The 20654-nt window shown below is 55.2% G+C and overlaps 2 protein-coding genes across 2 annotated transcripts in view; both read left to right on the top strand.

Moving 5' to 3' along the window:
* KIF6 (kinesin family member 6) overlaps positions 1-6415 on the top strand; it is a 356939-nt gene extending 350524 nt beyond the window's left edge. Inside the window, exon 22 of the mRNA XM_047796598.1 lies at positions 5433-6415. Coding sequence (XP_047652554.1) covers positions 5433-5485 — 53 coding nt within the window. The 3' untranslated portion in view covers positions 5486-6415. The remainder of the gene's footprint in view (positions 1-5432) is intronic.
* Positions 6416-11986: 5571 nt separating this feature from the next.
* KCNK16 (potassium two pore domain channel subfamily K member 16) lies at positions 11987-19165 on the top strand. Its single transcript, XM_047796146.1, has 5 exons — positions 11987-12242; positions 15442-15556; positions 17114-17280; positions 17981-18146; positions 18463-19165. Exons 1-5 carry the CDS (start codon positions 12030-12032, stop codon positions 18684-18686), a joined length of 885 nt encoding a protein of 294 aa, XP_047652102.1. The 5' UTR covers positions 11987-12029; the 3' UTR covers positions 18687-19165.
* Positions 19166-20654: the final 1489 nt, after the last annotated feature.

Below are 20654 nucleotides of genomic sequence, written 5' to 3'. Positions count from 1 at the left end.
TTACCATTTCTGCATTGTTTTCATTTCTATTATACCATGTGATACTCTCGACACTGCTGTCAGGTACCCAGAGCCAAGGGTATATGACCCCCCTGTTGATGGCTCCCCAAAGGCAGAGCCAGGATAACCCAGGCCTCCTGCGCCCTCTCCACGGGGCCACACTGCGTGGAAGAGCCACCCGCTGCCGGGAACTTGTCTCTCGGCCTCTGCCCTCCCTTCAGCCAGGACCTCTGTTTTCCAAACAGACAGCAGCCTGGAAGCAATTCATCAAAGCAAACATGAGTTCAAGGCTTTCATGTTTATCCTTTTTGGTTTGTTGTGTTTTTTGGGGTTTGGGGTTTTTTTAGTTTTGAGGGTTTGGTTTGTTTTTTGTGTGTTTGGGATTTTTTTTTTTTTCCTTTTTAGGGCCACACCCGTGGCATATGGAAGTTCCCAGGCTAATCAGAGCTGCATCTGCGACCTACATCACAGCTCATGGTAACACTGGATCCTTAACCCACTGAGTAGGGCCAGGGACCGAACCTGAATCCTTGTGGATACTAGTCTGGTTCTTAACCCACTGAGCCACAACAGGAACTCCCTCAGTCTTTATTCTTAAGCGAAAAAGGAGAATCCTGGGTTCTTAGTGACCATGGGGCCATAGAGGAAGCTGAAGACAGGGGGACAAAGGTTCCCTCTCTGGCCAGGTGGAGGCCAAGGGGCTGGCAGGTGCAGCCCCTCCTGACACACATACACGGCCCACTTTCCAGGTGTCCCTGTCAGGCAAACACACAGGCTGGGGCCAGGCACCTTCCCAGCCAAAGCAAACACTCCCTCCCCCCTGCCCTGGCCCCTCCTCTGCCCTGGGCCCCCCTCCCCCCCGCCCTGGGCCCCTCCGCTCTCAATTCAGTGGCTGTCAGGCTGGGCTTCTTCCGAAGTGCTCATTAAGGGGAATTTGTGACTGTCAGCCTGCAAGCAGGAGCCCGAAAGGGTAATTTAACATGAGCCTCGCCTGCCAGCTCTTAGACTTCACCGAGGGCCAGGTTGAAGCCACTTGATTTAGGATTCATGGAAAAGCTGCGGAACGTTTAAATCCCTGCCAGGGGCACACGCGGACAGGTATATCTCCCCCAGAAGGTGTGTTAGTCATCCACAGTGTCAAATCTGCTCTTTCTAACTGCCAAGGGTATCTAAGAGCTGAGAAAATGAGATTAACCCCTTTCTAGAGGGCCCTTTAGGAAAAAAACCAAAAAACAAAAAATTCCCTCGATCCCTGAGTTTGGAAGTATTTCATCCGGACAGGAACCTTGGTGTGACCCCCGGGACCACGACACCCTCCTCTCTAGCTAGTGCCGGGAGGAGGCTCTACCTGGTGCCCCAAAGCCCCCCGCTCCCCCCAACCCCCCACCTCTGCTCTAAGACCTCCCGTCCCCGCTCCCTCCAGGATCCCTCCCAGTACAACTGAAGAACCCAGATCTGGGAAGGAAGAGACCCAAACACAGGGGCCGTCTCCGCCCTGGGTGACCTTAGGCAGGTCACCTCCTCCAGCCTCCCCATCAGATCTGTCAAGTTCAGATTCCACCTTTGCCTGGGTGGTCAGCCTCTCCTGAGATAACGCCCATCAAATCCCTCTTAAACTGCCAAGCCCCCGGAGCCGTCAGCAGGAATGCTGGCCTCTGCGGTAAGGACTGGTCCAAGGCAGTGAGGGGTGACTGGGTTTTGGGAGGCATTTTGGTTTTTTGTTCGTTTTGTCTTTTTGCCTTTTCTAGGGCTGCTCCCATGGCATATGGAGGTTCCCAGGCTAGGGGTCGAATCGGAGCTGTAGCCACCGGCCTATGCCAGAGCCACAGTAACGCGGGATCCAAGCCGCATCTGCAACCTACACCACAGCTCATGGCAACACCGGATCCTTAACCCACTGAGCAAGGCCAGGAATTGAACCTGCAACCTCATGGTTCCTAGTCGGATTCGTTAACCACTGAGCCATGATGGGAATTCCAAGGCGATTTTTGTTTGTTTTCTTTTTTTTAATTTTATCGAAGTTGAGTTGACTGACAATATTGTGTTAGTTTCAGGTGTGCAGCAAAGTGAAGCAGTTTATATATATATGTATGTATCCATGTACCCATTCTTTTCAGATTCTTTTCTTATGTAGGCTATTGCTGAGTACTGAGCGGATTTCCCTATGCTGTGCAGTAGGTGCTTGCTACCAGTCTGTTTTCTATATAGCAGAGTGTAAGTGCTCATCCCAACCCTCCTAATTTATCCCTCCTCATCAGTGGGATTGTTTTTTAAATGCTGTAGCCGTAGCCTCCACTCCGCGAATCTACAGTCACACGATCCCGATAGAGCCTGACCGCTCCATCACTTAACTAAGGTTCATAAAATCAGAACTGAACTGGATACGGCGCCTTCTGCTGTGGGTTGAGGTCTGTGTCCGTGAGGAACTGTGGCGTGGAGTCCGACGCGCTGAGGACAGGAAGGGAGAGCATCAGACACACCAGGGCGTGAGAAGGTGATGTGTCTCAGGTCCCTCTGGACCACGGCTCCCGGCTCTGCTGCACATGGGGAACCCCAGGGCCCTTAGGAATCCTCCTACCCAGGCCACTCCCAGGACGGATTAAATCAGAATCTCTGGGGTGGGCCGAGACCCACTGCCTGCATCTCTCAATCCTGAGGACTGGCGAGGGCAGGGGCTGGGGCCGCCAGGTGTGTGGCTGCTGACCAAGTTGGGGGTCTGATGCTTCCCATGCACTTTGGACAAGCCTCCTGGGCCAGGGTGAGCGGTGAGGAGCAAGGAGGCTGAGCCAGCTCCCACCCAGGACTGTCACTGCCTCCGCCCCCGCTTGCCTTCGGTGATGACTGGGGGCGGGGTGAGAAGACACAGCTCTGGGCTGGGCTAGGAATGGCTTAGAAATAAGGACCATCGCCCTTTCTTTTAGGGCTGAATAGTTCATCATATGTGTCCTTATATGCATTATATATGTATTTTTCCTTTATCCACTCATCCATTGATGTACATTTTGGTTGCCTCCACATCTTGGCTTTTATGAATCATGTTGCAGTGAACATGGGTGTGCAACTATCTCTTCAAGATCCTATTTTGGGAGTTCCCGTCGTGGCACAGTGGTTAACGAATCCGACTAGGAACCATGAGGTTGCGGGTTCGATCCCTGGCCTCACTCAGTGGGTTAAGGATCCGGCATTGCCGTGAGCTGTGGTGTGGATTGCAGATGCAGCTCGGATCTCGCGTTGCTGTGGCTCTGGCATAGGCTGGTGGCTACAGCTCCGACTCGACCCCTAGCCTAGGAACCTCCATGTGCCGAGGGAGCAGCCCTAGAAAAGGCGAAAGGACAAAAAATTTAAAAAAAAAAAAAAAGATCCTATTTTGAATTATTTTAGGTGTAGACCCAGAAGTGGGATTACTGGATTGTATTGTAGCTCAATTTTAACTTTTTGAGGAGTTACCAGTACCTTTTTTTTTTTTGCTTTTTAGGGCCATACCTACAGCATATGGAAGGTCCCAGGCTAGGGGTCAAATGGGAGTTACAGCTGCCAGCCTACACCACAGCCACAGCAACGCGAGATCTGAGCCGCATCTGCAACCTACACCACAGCTCACGGCAACACTGGATCCTTAAGCCCCTGAGCGACGCCTGGGATCAAACCCGCATCCGCATGGATACTAGTCAGATTTGTTTCTGTGGTGCCACAATGGGAACTCCACCACTACTTTTCAAATAATCCATTTCAGACGATTTCTGATGGCAAATGTTTAGCTCATCAGTGAGTGATTTCTTTCTCTCTTTTTTTCTTTTTCTTTTCTTTTTTGGCCTTGCCAGAGGCACGTGGAAGTTCCTGGGCCAGGGCCCAAAACCAAGCCACAGCAGTGACAAGGCCAGATCCTTAACCTACTGAGCCACCAGGGAATTAACCATTTTTGTTTATTGGGTCTTTGGTTTGGTTTGGTTTGGTTTGGTATGGCCACAGCTACAGCATGTGGATGTCCCTGGGCCAGGCACCAAATCCAAGCCTCAGTTTTGCCCTATGCCACAGCTGCAGTAATGCCGGATTCTTAATCCACTATGCCGGGCCGGGAATTGAACCTGCACCTCTGCTGCGAACCAAGCTGCTGCAGTCGGATCCTTAACCCACTACACCACAGCGGGAACTCCAGGACCATCTCCATTTAATTCAACAGTGAGGTCAGCCTAGGATCTGGCACACAGAACTAGGTCTGAAGGACCAAGGGCTTCTAGCCTTGAACTGTTTTCACCCTCTTCCTCGCCATTACCTCCCACATTCAACGTGTCACAGAGAATTAGGCTTCTTCCTCAGGAACAGCGGGCAGACCACGCCCAAAGGCCCCAGCGGCCAGGTCCCAGGTGGCTGCACCTGCACCCCTCCATCTCTCTGCCCACTGCAATTTTTTTTAAACACTGTTCTTTACCCAAGAATCTTCAGAAATTCTAATTTGCTTAAAGTTTCAGCCAAATGTTAAACAAATTAACCCCATGTCAGTTCATCTTACACTTTTCTGCCCCAGTAAGTCTAGGTGGGGCTCTAGATTCTAAATTTCTTTGTTTTGTATTGGTTTGGGGCTTCGTGTGGGTTGTTTTTGTTTGTTTGTTTGGGGGGGTTGTTTGTTTGTTTTATGGCCGCACCTGCAGCATATGGAAGTTGCCAGACTAGGGGTAGAATCAGAGTCACAATGGCCAGCCCACACCCAAAGCCACAGCAACACTAGATCCAAGCCACGCCTGCGATCTACACCACAGCTCACAGGATCCTTAACCCACAGGGCAAGGCCAGAGATTGAGCCCACATCCTCATGGGCACTATATTGGGTTCTTAACCCACTGAGCCACAACAGGAACTCCAGATTCTGCATTTCTTAACAAGCTCCCAGGGGATGCAGTGCTGCTGGTCCACGGAGCAAAAGCCAGGAGCCATGCTAGCTACCTCGATTTTTCCAGGTACCTCCTTTGCACCAGTGATTTGGATGATGAAAGTGAAGCCCAGAGAACGACCGTGGTTTGCCCAAAGTCACATCATGAGTTGGGGACCATCCTGGCTAGAACTCAGGGGTCCTGCTTCTCGGTCCAGAGAACCCTTCTCCCTGTGCCACCATGGGAGGCTCCAGGAAGGTGGCTGCATGGTCAGGAGGAACCATCGTGGAATATCATGAGTATCTGGGGCAAAAAGCAAGGAGAGACTCTCTGAAAGAATTAAGTCAGAGTGTCACTGAAAACCATGGGGTTGGAGAATAAGTGCAGGTCCTGACTCAGGGACTTGAAACTTTTGCAAAACAGCAAAGGAGGCATTTCCTTCAGCTCTTGGGGAGTAAATGCAGCTCCCAGGAGTCAGACCCTGAGAGATGCCCTGCCCGACATCCACAGGGAGAGGTCCCCGCCCCACACACAGCCTGACCAACAACACCTGTCTCCTTTCAGGTTCCAATGATCGTCCGCCAAGCATTGCAGCAGCAAGGACAGAGGACAGATGAAGGCGCCTCCTCTGCCTCGCCCGGGCTTCCAAAGTGATCTGTGGGCTACGGGGAGCAACTCATGACTTTGATTCCAGTGGAGGGGACGTGTTCCTTTGAGGGTGGTGTCCTGGAAGCTGCCAAGGGGGCTGGGGCCGGGTTTCCGTGCCATCCTTGCTGTGGGTGTCGGAGCTGCAGGCAGCCGGGCAGTGCCAGGGTGCTGGGGGCGGGACAAGCTCACTCTTGTGGTGTTTCATGTAGCTGATCTTAAACCTTTGAGATTTTGAAATAGCGCCATCACAGTGAGTGTCAGGAAACTCATGCTGGTAGGACGAGGAGGAAATAATAACGGGTCTTTTTAGCTATTTACCAGCCCAGCCCCCTGCCCCAGCCCCTGGTTTGGAACCCAGGAATGGCTGGAGCAGGTCAGGCAGCAGCTTGGAGCCCAAGACAAAGGTGGTGGAGTGCAGGGCATCTTGACGGCCAGTCCCCTTCCCCCGGCCCAGACCCTCCACCAACTCTCATGGCCGGATGACCCATAGGCAGTGCCTAAATCAGCTCTATTTTCAAGGAGCCACCCCCACTGCAGGGTCTAAGGTCCTGGCAGCACCCAGAGAGCATTGGACAGCTTCCAGGGGCCCAGCAGGGCGCTGAGTGGAGCCGTGTGTGTGCCTTGGCTTCACCCTCACCCCAACCTTGGAGCTCTACAAGATTCGGGCCACTTCTCCCCAGTCCCACAGTGGGAAGGTAGCTGCCTGGGTCTTGACTCAGAGAGCTGCCTCAGCATTCTAGGCAGTGGAAGGTGGGAGCCCCCAGGAGGCCCCGGGCACTGCCACCTGCCTCAGGGCACTGGCAGCAAGGTTCCCAGCCAGCTGCAGCAGGGGAGGGGAAGGTGGGAGCAGGGAATAGCCCTGGAAATGAAGCCACCTGAATAAAAGTGCTTGTCTGCTGCTCCTGTTATCTCTGTCCCCTGAGTACAGGACCTCATCACCCTGGAGAGAGCATGAGAGAGGACACGGCAAAACTGGCTCCCCCACCGCCCCCTTCTCAGGTCTGGGGAAAAGGGTCCCGCTGGAGAAGCTGGACTGTTACGTTTCAAAGCTACACAGGCTCAAACTGCTCCTTTAACCCACACCCAGGGTTATCTCACAGGAAAGTGAAGCCAAGGGGTGGACCTGGTTGCTAATAGACAGCCAGTTAGTGGCATATGTACCCAAGTGACCCTCTGGTCACTTTCTAGCTCATCGTTCTGTTGTATTTTCCTCATCACTGATTTTTCCCCCCTCTTTTTAGGGCCCAACCGGCATTGGCAGCATATAGAAGTTCCCAGGCTAGGGGTCAAATTGGAGCACAGCTGCCGGCCTACGCCACAGCCACAGCATCGCCAGGTCTGAGCTACACCTGCAACCTACACTGCAGCTCACGGTAACACCAGATCCTTAACCCACTGAGCAAGGCCAGGGATTGAACTTGCATCTTCATGGATACTAGTCATGTTCCTTACCACTGAGCCGCAGCAGGAACTCCTGACATATCTTTCTTTATTTGCTTATTTTTTTAATGGCCTGCAACTTCCCCCATCACCAAGACTAAAACTCTGTGACAACAGGGACCTGTCTGTCCAGCTCATCACCCATCAGTTCATGAGGGGCAAAGTCAGAACAGCTCTCCTTCTCAGGCTCCCCTGGGCATTCTGGCCCTCACAGGTCTGTGGCATGTGGTGAGGCCTCAGTAAAGTCCACAGGACCAGGGGGAGGCCTGATTCTAGAAGCCTCCCCAGGAGTCCACAGGGCACACACATACATAGACACACACACATTCACTCCCTCTCCCTCTCTCTCTCTCCCTCTCCCCCTGAGGAGCCCTGTGGAGTTGGCCAGAGTGCCTCCGAGGTGGCCTCAGGGTACCTGCACACCTTAGTGCCTCCCCTCTGGCACTGGCCAGAGTCCACGGCCTGTAGCTCTCCTGCAGAGACATTATCTCCTGGATGCAAAGGCCTTACTGACAAGGTTGTGTGGTGCAGTCCCACGCCGTGTGTGGACTCAGCCCCTACAGCCATCACTAAGGCCGGAGAGGAGATGCAGGAGAGGGAGGCAGAGATGGCTCCAGAGTCCCCGCCCAGTGGAAGCCAGCCCTTGACGTGGACACTTGCTCCACACATGCATCCTCCCCGGAGCTCTCTGACCCCTGCACGTGCGGGAAATGGATGAAATGTTCTGAGAAGACTCGCCAGCCCCCCACCTGGGCTCAGCGGAGCCACGGCAGGTCAGAGCACCTGCATTCCCTCCAGGCCGAAATGCGTGGAGCTTTCCAAAAATGCCTTCTGGAGAGCAGCCTGGCCGGTGACTCCAGCCCGGGCCCTGCTAGAACAGAACTGGCTCCACCACTCCCTGGACAGGAAGTGTTAAGAGGAGGGAGGTTTAGAATGTGGCCTTCTCGGATCTTGAAAAAAGGGGATTTTTAGAAAGCAGATAAACTGTGGTGGATTGAATAATTAGCCTTAATTCTTCACCCTCCTCCCACGTAATAATTATTTGCCAAAGCTCTGCCACAGCCTCACAGGGACAAAGTACACTTTGCAACCCCTTAAATTTGGACTTGGCTCTGTGACTTGGATTGGTCAGTGGGATGTGTGTGTGACTGTCCTGGGCCTGTCCTTTAACCAGCCCTCAGCTTTCCCTCCCTCTGCTGGTCACATAGTCAGGCTGGATGTCCCCTGAATCTGAATGTCTGGTCAGGAGGGCAGACAAAGCGCCCCCCCACACACACACACATACACATACACCCGCACCCCCGCCCCCACCTAGGAGGCCGTCCTACACCTTTCGCTGTGGGGCAGTGACACCCACATAGAGCGTGTGGCCCTGGTCCCCGGGGGCTCAGAGCAGCATCTGAACACACAGCTCCTGCTCTCCACCTCCCCGTCCCCTGCAGGGGACATACCTGGGGCCAGTGGGCCTTGTCTTCTCCCCTTACTTCTGGTTCAGAACGTGCCCCTTTTCATGTGTGCGGCCACGTGCTATCAAGCGGCTCCGTAGTGAATACCGATGTTGGACGGCGGTGGGTGGCCGGTGCTTCCCCCCCCCTCCAGGCTCACTCGGATGGAAAGAGGCCCGTGTCCAGCTGCTCTGTTTGCTCTGCAGGCTCTGCGCATCGTACATGACATTGATCGGGGGGGTTGTTTTTCTTCTTTTTTGTCCAATCTCCTTATTAGTTCAGCTTCAGAGGGTCCCTTATCACTGCCGGATGTCAGGCCACACTCTGCCATCAGGCCTGGCCAGGTTAGACTCTCCATTAATTGATTTTGCCCTCCTCCCCCCGCCTTGGGAAGCACACATTGGCTCTGCCCATTAGCAGCAATAATTCCCTGAAAGGGATTATAAATCATGCCCCGCGTCCGTCCATCGCTCTGGGCGGAGCGGGACCCACGTGGGGAGGTGTCGGGCAGGGAGATGGAGTGTCTGATGAGCAGGGGAGCATCTGATGGGCATCTGCAGCCCAGCAGGTTCCCTCCCAAACCTGATCTAAAGCAGGTGCCTGCACACAGAAGGCTCTCAACCAGCATTACTAGTGAGGGAAGAAGGGGGTGCAGGGGGGCTTCTGAGTGCTTCAGGTGACCGCCCACCCAGTCCACCATCAGGGTACCATTCTTTGACTCTGAGGCCCTGAGGGTGTCAGGAGGCCCCTGTTAAAAACCAGAATAGCTCCTGGGAAAGACTGTCCTAAACTCCAGCCAGGTGACGCCCCGCCGGTCTTCGGGTGTGAGAGGAGGAAAGAGAGCTGAGGGGGAGCGGCCCCAGTCGGGGAGAGGCAGGAGGAGGCAAGCCCACAGGAGGGTCTTCATACCTGGCCTGCAAAAAGCAGATCGCTTGGCCCCCAGTGAACCCGGCACCCTCCCTGCTCAGGAGCTGGCTGCCCCGGCCCCCTCCCCCAGCCCATCACGGATGCCCCCCACACTGCCTTCCCCACCTCCCCCCCTTTCTTTCCTTCCACCTGAGAACAACTCAGGATAGAGAGGTTGCTAAGACCTGCCTGAGTCCCGCAGACAGCAGCGGACATGCTTTCTAAACGGTAGAGAGAGAACCCTTCACATATTGAGCTTCCCCAGGGCAATAAAATGGGATTTGATTATCACACGGCCTGACAGGTGTAAATACAACCCCAGCTTAGAGCCAGAAATGAGTGAGTCTGCGGCGACGAGATGACGGCCAGCACCCTGCCTGGACAGAACATCTTTGCCCACAAATCCCCAGCCACCTCTGCCCAGACCCACTGGCCAGAACCGGGTCACAGCCACCCCAGCTCCATGGAGCTCAGAAAGAGAGGGCAAAGGGCAGTCAGGCTGATTCCCTCCCCATTTCTGGGCCCCTCTCTTCTGTTTCTTCGTGAGTGTGCTTTCCATGGCCTGGCTGCACCGGGGGCTCCTTGGGGAACGGTCCACAGGCTCCTGGAGCCGTTTTGCCTCCTGTGTGCAGAGCCAGAGATGCCCACTGCCTCCTGCGTGCAGTGACTGGGCCGGGAATACAAAAGCCCAGCTCCCCACTTCCTGGGGCACAACTGCCTCACCAGGGCTCCCCAGGAACCAGGAAAAGGCCAGCACTACGGAGCCCCGTTTGAGCCCGCTTGTCTCTATGTGTCTGCACTTACTCTGCTGCTCATACACAAATCCCCCCCATCAGGGCTGCTCTCAAGACAGTGGGGAGCGGGATTATCATGATGCGTGAGGCCAGTCAAGCTCCGTTGCCCAGGGCTGCAGAGCACAAACGCGGGGTTCCGTTAGCTAGGGAGGAGAAAAAGGATCTGAGGCCAGCAACTCGCAGCTCATTAGAGAAAACACCAGAACATGCGAGCAGAGAACTCACAACCCTGACACGCTGCTCGTGGGACTGTAAGATGGTGCGGCCACTTTTGGAAAACAGTCTAGCGGTTCCTCAAAAAAGTTCAGCATAGACTGACCACATGACTCAGCAACTCCACGTCTAAGTGCATACACGAGAGAAATGAAAACAAACAGCCCACAAAAAAAAAACTTGTACGTGAATATGCATAGCAGAATTTTTCACAATGGCCAGAAAGTCAAAAGAACCCAAATGTCTATCAACCGATAAATGGATAAATGAAATGTCAGTGTTTCCATGCAACGAAGTATTATTCAGCCATAAAGAATGAAGGGCTGATACTTATATGGATGAACCTTAAAAAACAGTATGCTGGGAGTTCCCATTATGGCTCAGCAGGTTAAGAACCTGACTCGTATACATGAGGATGTGGGTTTGGTCCCTGGCCTGGCTCAGTGGGTTAAGGATCCAGCATTGCCATGAGCTGTGATGCAGGTCACAGATGCGCCTGGGATCTGGCATTGCTGTGGCTGTGGTGCAGGCTGGCAGCTGCAGTTCCAGCTTGACCCCTAGCCTGGGAATTTCCATATGCCACACAGGCAGCAGTAAAAAGAAAAAAAGAAAAAAGAAAAAAAAAACGGTATGCTAATTGAAGAAGCCGGACACAAAAAGCCACATACTGTATGACTACATTCACATGAAATGTCCAGTTTAGGGAAATTCAGAGACAGCAAATTAAAAGTTGCCAGAAGCAAAGGGGTCAGGCTTGTTGAATGGGGGTGATAGTTAGAGGGTGTGGGGTTTCTCTTTCAGATAATGAAAATGTTCTGAAATTGATTGTGGGGATGGTTGCAAGACTGAATATACTTAAAAATAAAAATCATTCAACTGTCTACTTGTGAAAAGTAGTATGTGAATTATATCCCAAAAAAAGCTGGTACAAATACTCACAAGCACCAGCAAAGAAGAGAAAGAGAGGAAAACACCCTCATTGGCACCCAGCCAGGGCCAGGGGGTCCTTTTAGCTTCTTTTTATTCACACATACATCTCATCAACACATCCTCCTGCTAAAGGGCTTCAAACAAGGAAAATTATCAGCAAAAGCTCTGAAGCAAATGCAGCCGATTTATTAGGAGCTCCACCCCTGATGCTGTTCCTGACCCAGATTATCATTTGTCTATTTGCTTTGCCCTGATTTGTCACCCAGTTCCCTCATCCTCCGGTTCCCCCGATAGGTGGGTCCATTATTCGGGCCGCTTGGTAGCCATGGCAACTGACTACAAGGTGTATTCACACCCATTCTGATTTCTTCCCAGTTCCTGCGCTTGGGGCTTGAAGCCGTCATGGGTAAGGGGCTGGGGGCTGCCCAGGGGGCCCACTCTGGCCCATGCAGAGTGAAGTGGGTCCGATGTGGCCCCGAAAAGCCCATCCAACTTGGAGGCAGAAGGTGAGACACGAACAGCCACAGCAGGTCTCTTTGAGGGGTCCCTGCCCCAGAATTGCTGCTCTCCATGGGAAAAAAAAAAAAAAAAAGGCTGGGCGGGGGGTGACAGGCCTGTTTGCACTCACGGCACTTAGTGCAGCCAAGCTGAGCCGCACTGTTCAAACAGACTCCCTGGCCTCCAGACACCTGTGCTGAGGAGGGCGAGGCAAGCAGGAGGCTGGGCGCTTCCCGCCTCTCCTCCCACAGCCAGCCCCAGGGCCCTGGCAGAGTCCTGGGCACACCATGCCCCACGCTGGGCTCTGCCCCTGCTGGGGTGGCCGGGTGCTGCCCCTGCTGCTGGCCTACGTCTGCTACCTGCTGCTCGGAGCCACCATCTTCCAACTGTTGGAGAAGCAGGCGGAGGCTCAGTCCAGGGACCAGTTTCAGTTTGAGAAGCTGCGTTTCCTGGAGAACTACACCTGCCTGGACCAGCAGGCCCTGGAGCAGTTTGTGCAGGTGAAGGGGAGATGGTGGTGGATGGTGGGCAGAACGGGGGTCTCAGAGCTCGTCCAGAGCCATCACCCTGGGGCTGAGGCCCTGTTTGGAAGTGAGTGTGGTGGGAACAAAGAGCTAGATGAGACCTAGTGCTGGATTCTGGCCCCAGGTCTATGACTGGATCATGGTGTGACATTGGGCAAGTCACTTAACCTATTTGGTTGGTCCTCTTCTAGGTGAGGAGAATCATCTTGTATGTGCTGCAGACATTTGACAGCTGAGTAAAAGCGCTTTAACGCCAAGCGGCCCCTTGCTTCATAAACATGAACCGTGTATATCAGTGTTATCAACACTGCACACAGTTCCTCCCCCCACACTCACGCACTTCCCCTTCCCAACTCCCGGGCTGCTGACCACACTTGAGGGCTATGGGTGGGAGACACGGATAAAGGTCAAGAGCAGCTGCCATGCCGGCAGCAGAGCTGGGCTTGGTGAGCAGTGATCAGGGTGGCTGACTGCCACTGATACTGTGCCCGTGAGAGGGGGCGGCTCTCCCTGATGGCGAAGCAGCTCAGCCCTGCTTGGGCCCCTTCTGCTGCCCTGCACAAACTCTGGGACCCCAGCACCCTCCCTCCCAGGAACCAGACAAAACCAGAGTGTTGCAAGGCGGGGGGGGGGGGGGGGTGGAGTTGAAGGCATTCAAGACCAGGAGGTCGAGTGGGTGACAAAATGCGCCATAAAGGAATGAGCCAGGTGCAGAATCATCACAATGATGATTGGCATTTATTGGGTATTTACAAGGTGCCTCAAGCAGCATGATGGGGTCAGACCAGTTCTGACCATTGTCTGGGTCCGAATGTTTTACATGGATCTCCTCATTCCTACTACCGCTACCACTATCTCCAGTTGGTAGGTGAGAACTGGGGCAACAGAGAGGTCAAGCATGTTGGCCAAAGTTGCACAGTTAGTGGTAGAGGCAGAACTCAACACCCAAGCCATCTGCTCAGCACCACACAAATTAGCATCAGTGCAGGGGGAAGGATACAGCCTAGAGCAGCAGTTCTCAAAGTGTGATCCCTGGACCAGCAGCGTCGGCACCACCGGGGAGCCAGTTAGAAAGGCCCACCCCCTCAGTCCCAACTGAATCAGCAACTCCGGGGGCAGAGCCAACACGCCTTGTGTGAACACGCCTTCCAGAGGACGTGATGCTCCCTCAAGATGGAGAACATCTGGCCTAGGGGATGACCGGTGGGCTGGCTGGTCAGAGAACTTTCCGGAGCTGTGAGAGACTGTCCAGGCCCTTTCTCCCAAGAAAGGAGGCTTCCGGGCTCAGGCTTCACTTCCTTCCCCCCCAGCAGCACCACGCTGGGACTGTAGCACCCTTTTCAAGGCTGGGAAGGTTCAGGAGACTCTCAAGACGGGGGTGGAGTTCCTGGAGGCCCTGGAGGCCCTGGAACCACATTCTCCCTCAGCCCCGGGTTTCAGGCAAAACCCAGGAGCCAGAGGGTAGGGGGATGGTTTGTAGCTGGGATCTAATCAGTGGCCTCAGGCTTGACCCTGGGCGGTAACACTGATGAACACCCACGGGCCTCCCCGGGGGTCCTGAGCCTTCTAGGGAGGGACCCTCACTTGCCAAAGGACGTCTAGCTGAGAGGCAGAAGAATGCCGGGATGAGATTCCCAGAGAACACAGATGCCACTCTTCCCTCCGTATCCGCTTGGGATTGGGGCCCAGAGCCTCCAAGCATGCGCAGGCTCCTTAGCGCAGCCCTCCGCCTCCGCGAATGTGAACCCGCGGGTGTAGACCCTGCGGATATGGAGCGCTTACTGTACTGTTCAAATCACAAGAAGAAAAAGACCTAGAGACGGTACTAAACACCGTACCGAAGACTGACTCTGCGAGGAAACAGGGCCTTGCCCAGGGTCCCGGGACTCGCGGCGGACCTGCGGATTCCTAGAGAAGAACGGAAGGTCCGCCTTGGGCGCCCTCGCCCACGGCACGGGCCCCCCTCAGTGGATGGAGAGCCTCAGACTGGCGTGGGGGACAGCTGGGTCTAGAACGAACACTGCTCCCATAGGCGAGGGTCTCTGGGGAGCGGGAGTGTTCTGGAACGTTCGGTCCTGGCCTCTCTGGCTGTGTGGGAATGAGAGGGAAACCAGAGTTCACATGTCAAGAGGCCAGTTCTGCCAAAGTGAGGAGAAGCAGACATCCTGTGTCAAGACATCCAGATGTCTGGGGCCACCCCCACTCCACCTTTACCCCCCTGCCCCCCCATCCCCCGCAGGGCTTGCTCACCCAACCAGTGGGGAAACATTTCCCACAGGACCTGGGGCTGGAGCTTCCCCTCCTCCAATGCTTCCCTTTCCTGCCTTTGGGGCTCTACCAGGTGGCAAGGCTGCACTGCTGCCCTGGAACAGGTCACAGCAACACGGGAGGAGGGTGGGGAGCAGATGAGGGAGGGAGTCCTGCCCACCTCTAAGCTGTGCCAGGGGAAAGAGGGGCTTAGGCTTGAGCCTGAGGTGGGTCGGGTTCTGTAAACACACATTCAGCAGAAGCACACACATGCGACATACAGCACCCATGCATACACCACATGTGTGCAACACACCACGCATATACAACACACACACACACACACACGCACACACACACCCCGGACCTTTGCCCTGGTCTCTGATGGAATTTCTCTGCTAGACCTGGGGTGGGACTCACTAGGGGGCAACAAAGAGCAAGACTGACAGCTCACCTGAAGCTCAGAGAACACAGGGTTCTGTCCCCCACCATCAACCCCATGGGAGAGCAGCCGCATGGTTTTTCTGTGGTCCCCAAACCCCATTGTTCCCAAGTAAACCCTTCCAGGAACATCCAGCCTGAAATCTACCCATCATCCTGCCCACCCATGTGGTCTCGCCCTCTTGGCTGTAGGCAGCATCTCCCCCCCGGACCACTCCACAAGCACCCTCTCCCTCTTTAGGCCCATTTCCCATCCATCAGCCACACTTCGAGCCCACACGCACCTCAGTCAACCCCGGCCAGTGGAGCAGGCAGTGGATTTGGAATCCAGTGACCTTGGGCAGGTCAGACACTCTGAGCCTGAGTTTCCTCTTCTGTGAAATGGGAATGTGACTTTGTAAGAATATCATGAGGTGAGACAGGAAAGCACTGGGCAGAGAGCTTGGCCACCAGCCAAGCTCCCTCTTCCTCCCACCCCATGCCACAGGTCATCATGGAAGCCTGGGTGAAGGGCGTGAACCCCAAAGGCAACTCCACCAACCCCAGCAACTGGGACTTCGGCAGCAGTTTCTTCTTTGCAGGCACGGTCGTCACCACCATAGGTAAAGGGTCAGGGTGGAGAAGGGAGGCCCAATGCACCTGCTGACACCCCATGACTTCCTTATGGTCACCAAAGCAGATGCTGAGACAAGGATGTGGTTTATCTAGGAGGCGATTCCAGGAAGTACAAGAAGTAAAAAGAGAAAAGGCAATAAAGTTTGCAGTAATGAGCAGGGGGACTGGTTGGGGTGACTGGGTTCACCAGTGTTGAGGACCCTCTAAGAAGCTAAGGAGAGAAGTTCCCATTGTGGCACAGCAGAAACAAATTTGACTAGGAACCATGAGGTTGCTGGTTTGATCCCTGGCCTCACTCAGTGGGTTAAGGATCCAGCGTTGCTGCAAGTTGTAGTGTAGGTTGCGGATGCGGCTCAGTCCCGTGTTGCTATGGCTGTGGTGTAGGCCAGCAGCTGTAGCTCTGATTGGACCTCTAGCTTGGGAACTTTCATATGCCATGGGTGTGGCCCTAAAAAGCAAGAAAAAAAAAAAAAGAAGAAGCAGCAGCAGCTAAGGAGAGCCCTGCCAGGGGTAAGGAAGCAGGTGTATTTATCTACCAACTCCTGCCCCCACTAGTTGAGGGCTGATCCCTGATGTGGTAATTCTCCAGTATCTTGGACCCGGCAACAGACCAAGTGCACTCCTGGCCAGAAGAATCTCTCAGGTGGAGAGAGGCAGGGACTGGGGAGGGAAGTCATCTGTGTGACAGGAACTGTCCACCAAGCTGCAGGGCTGTCCTGGGTGTTCTGGGCACCAACCACATCTGCTGTACCTCCACACCACCTCCAGACCCACCCCGGCTAACCCCACTCTCCCCCTCCTTCCAATCAAGTCTAATTCCATAAACCATCCTTGAGCTCAGGTGACATTCAAAGCAGATGGCGTGGGGGCGGGGGAGTATGAACTCCGACCAGACCCAAGCTTGACTCTCAGGGAGCTTCCAACCTAGTAAAGAGGGATGAGATGAGCACACTCGAAACGAGAGCACAAGGTGAAGTAGATAACTAGATAGGAATGACACGGGGCACTGTGGGGAATCACACCTGCTCAGGAGGAAGAGGGCGGCAATCAGGAGGGCTTCCAGGAGGCAATTTTTGGGAGATGAGCCTTCGAAGCAGGATTCTTACATATAGCAATCATCCTAGAAAAGGTCGTGAAGAGTGTTCTGGATGGAGTTCCCATCGTGGCTCAGCGGAAACAAATCTGACTGGTATCCATGAGGACGTAGGTTCGATCCTGGCCTCACTCAGTGGGTTAAGGATCCAGCATTGCCTTGAGCTGTGGTGTAGGTCACAGACGCAGCTCGGACCTGGCATGGCTGTGGCTGTGGCGTAGGCCGGCGTCTACAGCTCCGATTAGACCCCCAGCCTGGAAGCCTCCACATGCTGCAGGTGCGGCCCTAAAAAGAAAAAGGAAGAAAAAGAGAGTGTCTGGAAACAGAGGCGCTTCCCCTCCGCTCCTCTCCTCCTCCTCCTGATGCAAAAATCAACCTCTGCTGGAGTCTGTCAGGGAGGCAGTTCTAACCCCTCCCTTCCCCCTGTTTGCCTACCCTCCTCCCTCTGCAGGATACGGGAACCTGGCGCCCAGCACAGAGGCGGGCCAGGTCTTCTGTGTCTTCTATGCCCTGGTGGGCATCCCGCTCAACGTGGTCTTCCTCAACCACCTAGGCACAGGGCTGCGTGCCCACCTGACCGCCCTGGAGAGGTGGGAGGACCAGCCCAGACGCTCCCAGGTAGGGCCCCTCCCTCCCCACAGCTCCCCTCAGAAGTTGATGCTGAGACAGTCTGACCAGGTGGCTGTGAGGGGTTGACCCCGTGTAAGAAAAGGACCGGACAGAGGGAGAAGCTGGACTGTGGTGCCGGCTGGACAAAGACCTGGCCCGCCCCTGGACTCTGCCTCTACCCCAGTCAGCTGCTGGGAAGGTTTGCCCTCGGGCCAGGCAGTTCCCTCGCTGAAATACACCCCAAGGGAGCTGACAGCTGGAGGCAGCTTGTCAGGGGCTTCCTCGAAGGGGGATCTACACCTCTGTGGTCACCACAGAACTCCAGCAGCCCTTCCTGAGGTCAAAAGCAAACTCCAGTGCCCACCTGTCATCTGGCCCCTGGTGAAACTGGGCACAATAGGAGGGCACAGGTACAGAGCAATCAGAGCCTGTTCAATGACAGTCAGAGTCCCTGGGGGAAGGGGGACTGTCCGTGTGGACCCCAAGCCAGAAAGAGCCTCCAAATTCCAACTTGACCCACCAACACAGTCCCTCTGACCACAGCTTCCCCGGCCCAGGCAAGGTCACACACACAGATGCGACACCCACCTTCCCGCCAGGGCCGCAGGGCAGGGTGGGCAGGGCGGGATCTGGCCCAGCCCACTTCCTCAGCTGCCCAGCCCCTCCCCCTTACGCTCCCAAGGGGCCTCAGAGACTCCTCCCTTTCCAGCTACTGCAGACCCTGGGCCTGGCCCTGTTCCTGGCCCTGGGGACGATGCTTGTTCTCATCTTCCCGCCCATGGTCTTCAGCCACGTGGAGGGCTGGAGCTTCGGCGAGGGCTTCTACTTTGCCTTCATCACTCTCAGCACCATCGGCTTCGGAGACTATGTCGTCGGTGAGTGAGAAGGAGGTGGTCACAGACCTCGAGGTGGGGGCCACTGGGATTCGGGGGCTGGGGGGGGATGTCAGCAGGGGTAACTGTTGAGGACCAGAGAGCCCCTGCTTATTCAGGGAGACAAATACGTTGTGAGACGGCTGTGACGTCTCACAGCATCCTGGGAAGCTGCTGGTCTGGAACCCATCGCCCTTCCCCCCCAGGGACCTCCACTGCTGATCCTTGCTATGGGGAGGCTGGTGGGAGCTCCCACAGAATGCAGGGGTGGCTGTGCCCTCAGCCCTCCAACATTCATCACACCCCCCTTCCCTGCCAGGCACAGACCCCAGCAAGCATTACATCTCGGTGTACAGGACCTTGGCGGCCATCTGGATCCTCATGGGCCTGGCGTGGCTGGCACTGGTCCTTCCACTGGGCCCCCTGCTTCTTCACAGGTGCTCCCAGCTCTGGCTGCTCAGCAGAGGCCTTGGCATCAAGGAAGGGGGAGCCCCCAAAACCGATGGGCTCCCCAGACCTCAGAAGATTCCCATCTCTGCATGAGGACCCCCCAGTGGCCTCAGGAGCCCCTCCCAGCATCCCCAGCCCATCCCATGTGCCCTCTGGACATCCTGGCACAGCTCTTTCTTTGCAACCTACTCACTTCCCAGCACAGAGCAAGGAGACAAGCGTGTCCAAGAAAGTACGAGAAAGGAGATGCAGAGGCAGAATGGGAGACAGATATGTGTGGAGCAAGATGTTGTCCCAGGGCCCCTCCCTCAAAAGTGACCTGGAAAAGCTCAGAGTTCCTGTGTTGACTTGGTGGTAACAAACCTGACCAGTATCCTGGCCTCGCTTAGTGGGTTAAGGATCTGGTGTTACCCTGAGCTGTGGTGTAGTTTCCAGACGTGGCTGAGATCTTGCATTGCTGTGGCTGTGGTGTAGGCCGGCAGCTGCAGCTCCAATTTGACCCCTAGCCTGGGAACTTCCATATGCTGCACCTACAGCTCTAAATAAAAAGCAAAAAAAAGTGACCTGGAAAAGCTGAATCCAGATGCGGATCATGGTGGCCAAATAGCGTCCATTGCCTCCCCACCTCCTGCTCCCAGGAGACCTTACACAGGACAGCAAAAGGCAGCTTTACTTCTGCTTCATTTGATACATGCACAGTGTGTTACCAGCCCCCGCTGTGCACCAGACTCCAGGAAGACAGCAGGGAACGTCCCTGCCGCCGTGAGCATCTAGTCGAGTGGAATCGCTAGACAAGCAGAGAGGCAGCTGGGACCCAGCAGCCAAAAACCCATGATGGGGTCAGACCAGGGTATGAAGAGCACCCAGGGGACCAGCCAGCAGGGATTTTGAAGCAAGTAGGATGTCTGCCCGCAGGAGGCTCCCAACCCCGCCCCCTTGCCTAAGAGGTCTAGCACTGCCTGTGAACGAGGCTGAGGCACTCTTGAGTGTCCCCAGGTATGGCCTCCCTTGACCTCCTCAGGGCACCCCTTGACCTCATCACCCCTCTGGGCTCTGGAGAGCCTTTCCAAACACTCCCTGGGGAAACGGGCAGCCAGTGATCCCAGGAGATTTCCGGGAAACAAGCTGCGTGAAAGCCCAGCCTCCCTTAGGAATGCCCCCTGCAGCCTGGCCTCTCATCTGCCAGGTGACATCTCTGGCCAGAAGGAGAGGAGAGACTTAACAGCAGTGCATCCTGAGGCCCAGCCTCACCAAGGACCGCAGACCCTGGGCCCTACCTCTCTCAACAAGACAGGCCCATAAGGGATCGGGGACCACTGGACAGGACTAAGGCAAGGCCGTGAAGCCCAGGAGGCTCCAGGTGGAACTCTCCAGGGAAGGATCTAGGGCAGCAAAAGACTCAGGTTACACCCAGGATTTTCTGATATGGAGGAGAGGCCTGAGAAGCTGAGGACCCCCAGGACTCTTTTTTGGGGCATCTCACCCACAGCATGCCGAAGTTCCTGGGCCTGGGATATAACCCGAGCCACAGAAGTGACAACGCCAAGTCCTTAACCACTAGACCACCAAGGAACTCCCCCAGGACTCGTTACATACCCTGCACCCTTCCTCCATTCTGGGTGGAGAGAGTAAGGAGGCCTCTTCAGAAGCAAAGAATGGACAGGACCACTGGGCAAGGCTCCTCTTGCCTCCCAAGTTCATGGGCAAGTGCTGATCTGCTGGAGCCCCTCATCTTTGGTACATAAAAGAAAGGAAGGTGATGGGAGAGATCCAGGGAGGGCTCGACAGGCAGCAAGTCCTGGGCCATAGTCCCAGGGTCCAAGGACTTAGGCTGGGGAGCCCCAGGACAATAAAGAGTGCCTTCTACTTTCTCTTCCCCCTGAGTGTGGTCTGCAGAAGTCCCTCCCACTCTTCCCACAGGAAGCTCTGACCCTCTGGGCCCCTTCTCTTCCAGTGCCTGCAGGCACCCAGCAGCCCTTCCCTTCTCCCTAGATGGGCCTGGGGGCGGGACACTCTGCACATGTGAGGCGGAGCCAGATACCCTCCGTTGGGGCCCCTTTT

Source organism: Phacochoerus africanus, chromosome 9, assembly GCF_016906955.1.
Source record: "Phacochoerus africanus isolate WHEZ1 chromosome 9, ROS_Pafr_v1, whole genome shotgun sequence".
Lineage (NCBI taxonomy): Eukaryota > Metazoa > Chordata > Mammalia > Artiodactyla > Suidae > Phacochoerus > Phacochoerus africanus.
The sequence above is the reverse complement of the archived record's forward strand: the minus strand, read 5'-3'. Positions and strand labels throughout refer to the sequence as shown.

Bases quoted from the DNA above. Each gene is read 5' to 3' on its own strand.
- KCNK16 (XM_047796146.1), top strand. From the start codon at position 12,030: ATGCCCCACGCTGGGCTCTGCCCCTGCTGGGGTGGCCGGGTGCTGCCC. The intron at 12,243-15,441 runs GTGAAGGGGAGA...CCCATGCCACAG, and splicing joins CCCTGGAGCAGTTTGTGCAG to GTCATCATGGAAGCCTGGGT. The intron at 17,281-17,980 runs GTAGGGCCCCTC...CTCCCTTTCCAG, and splicing joins ACCAGCCCAGACGCTCCCAG to CTACTGCAGACCCTGGGCCT.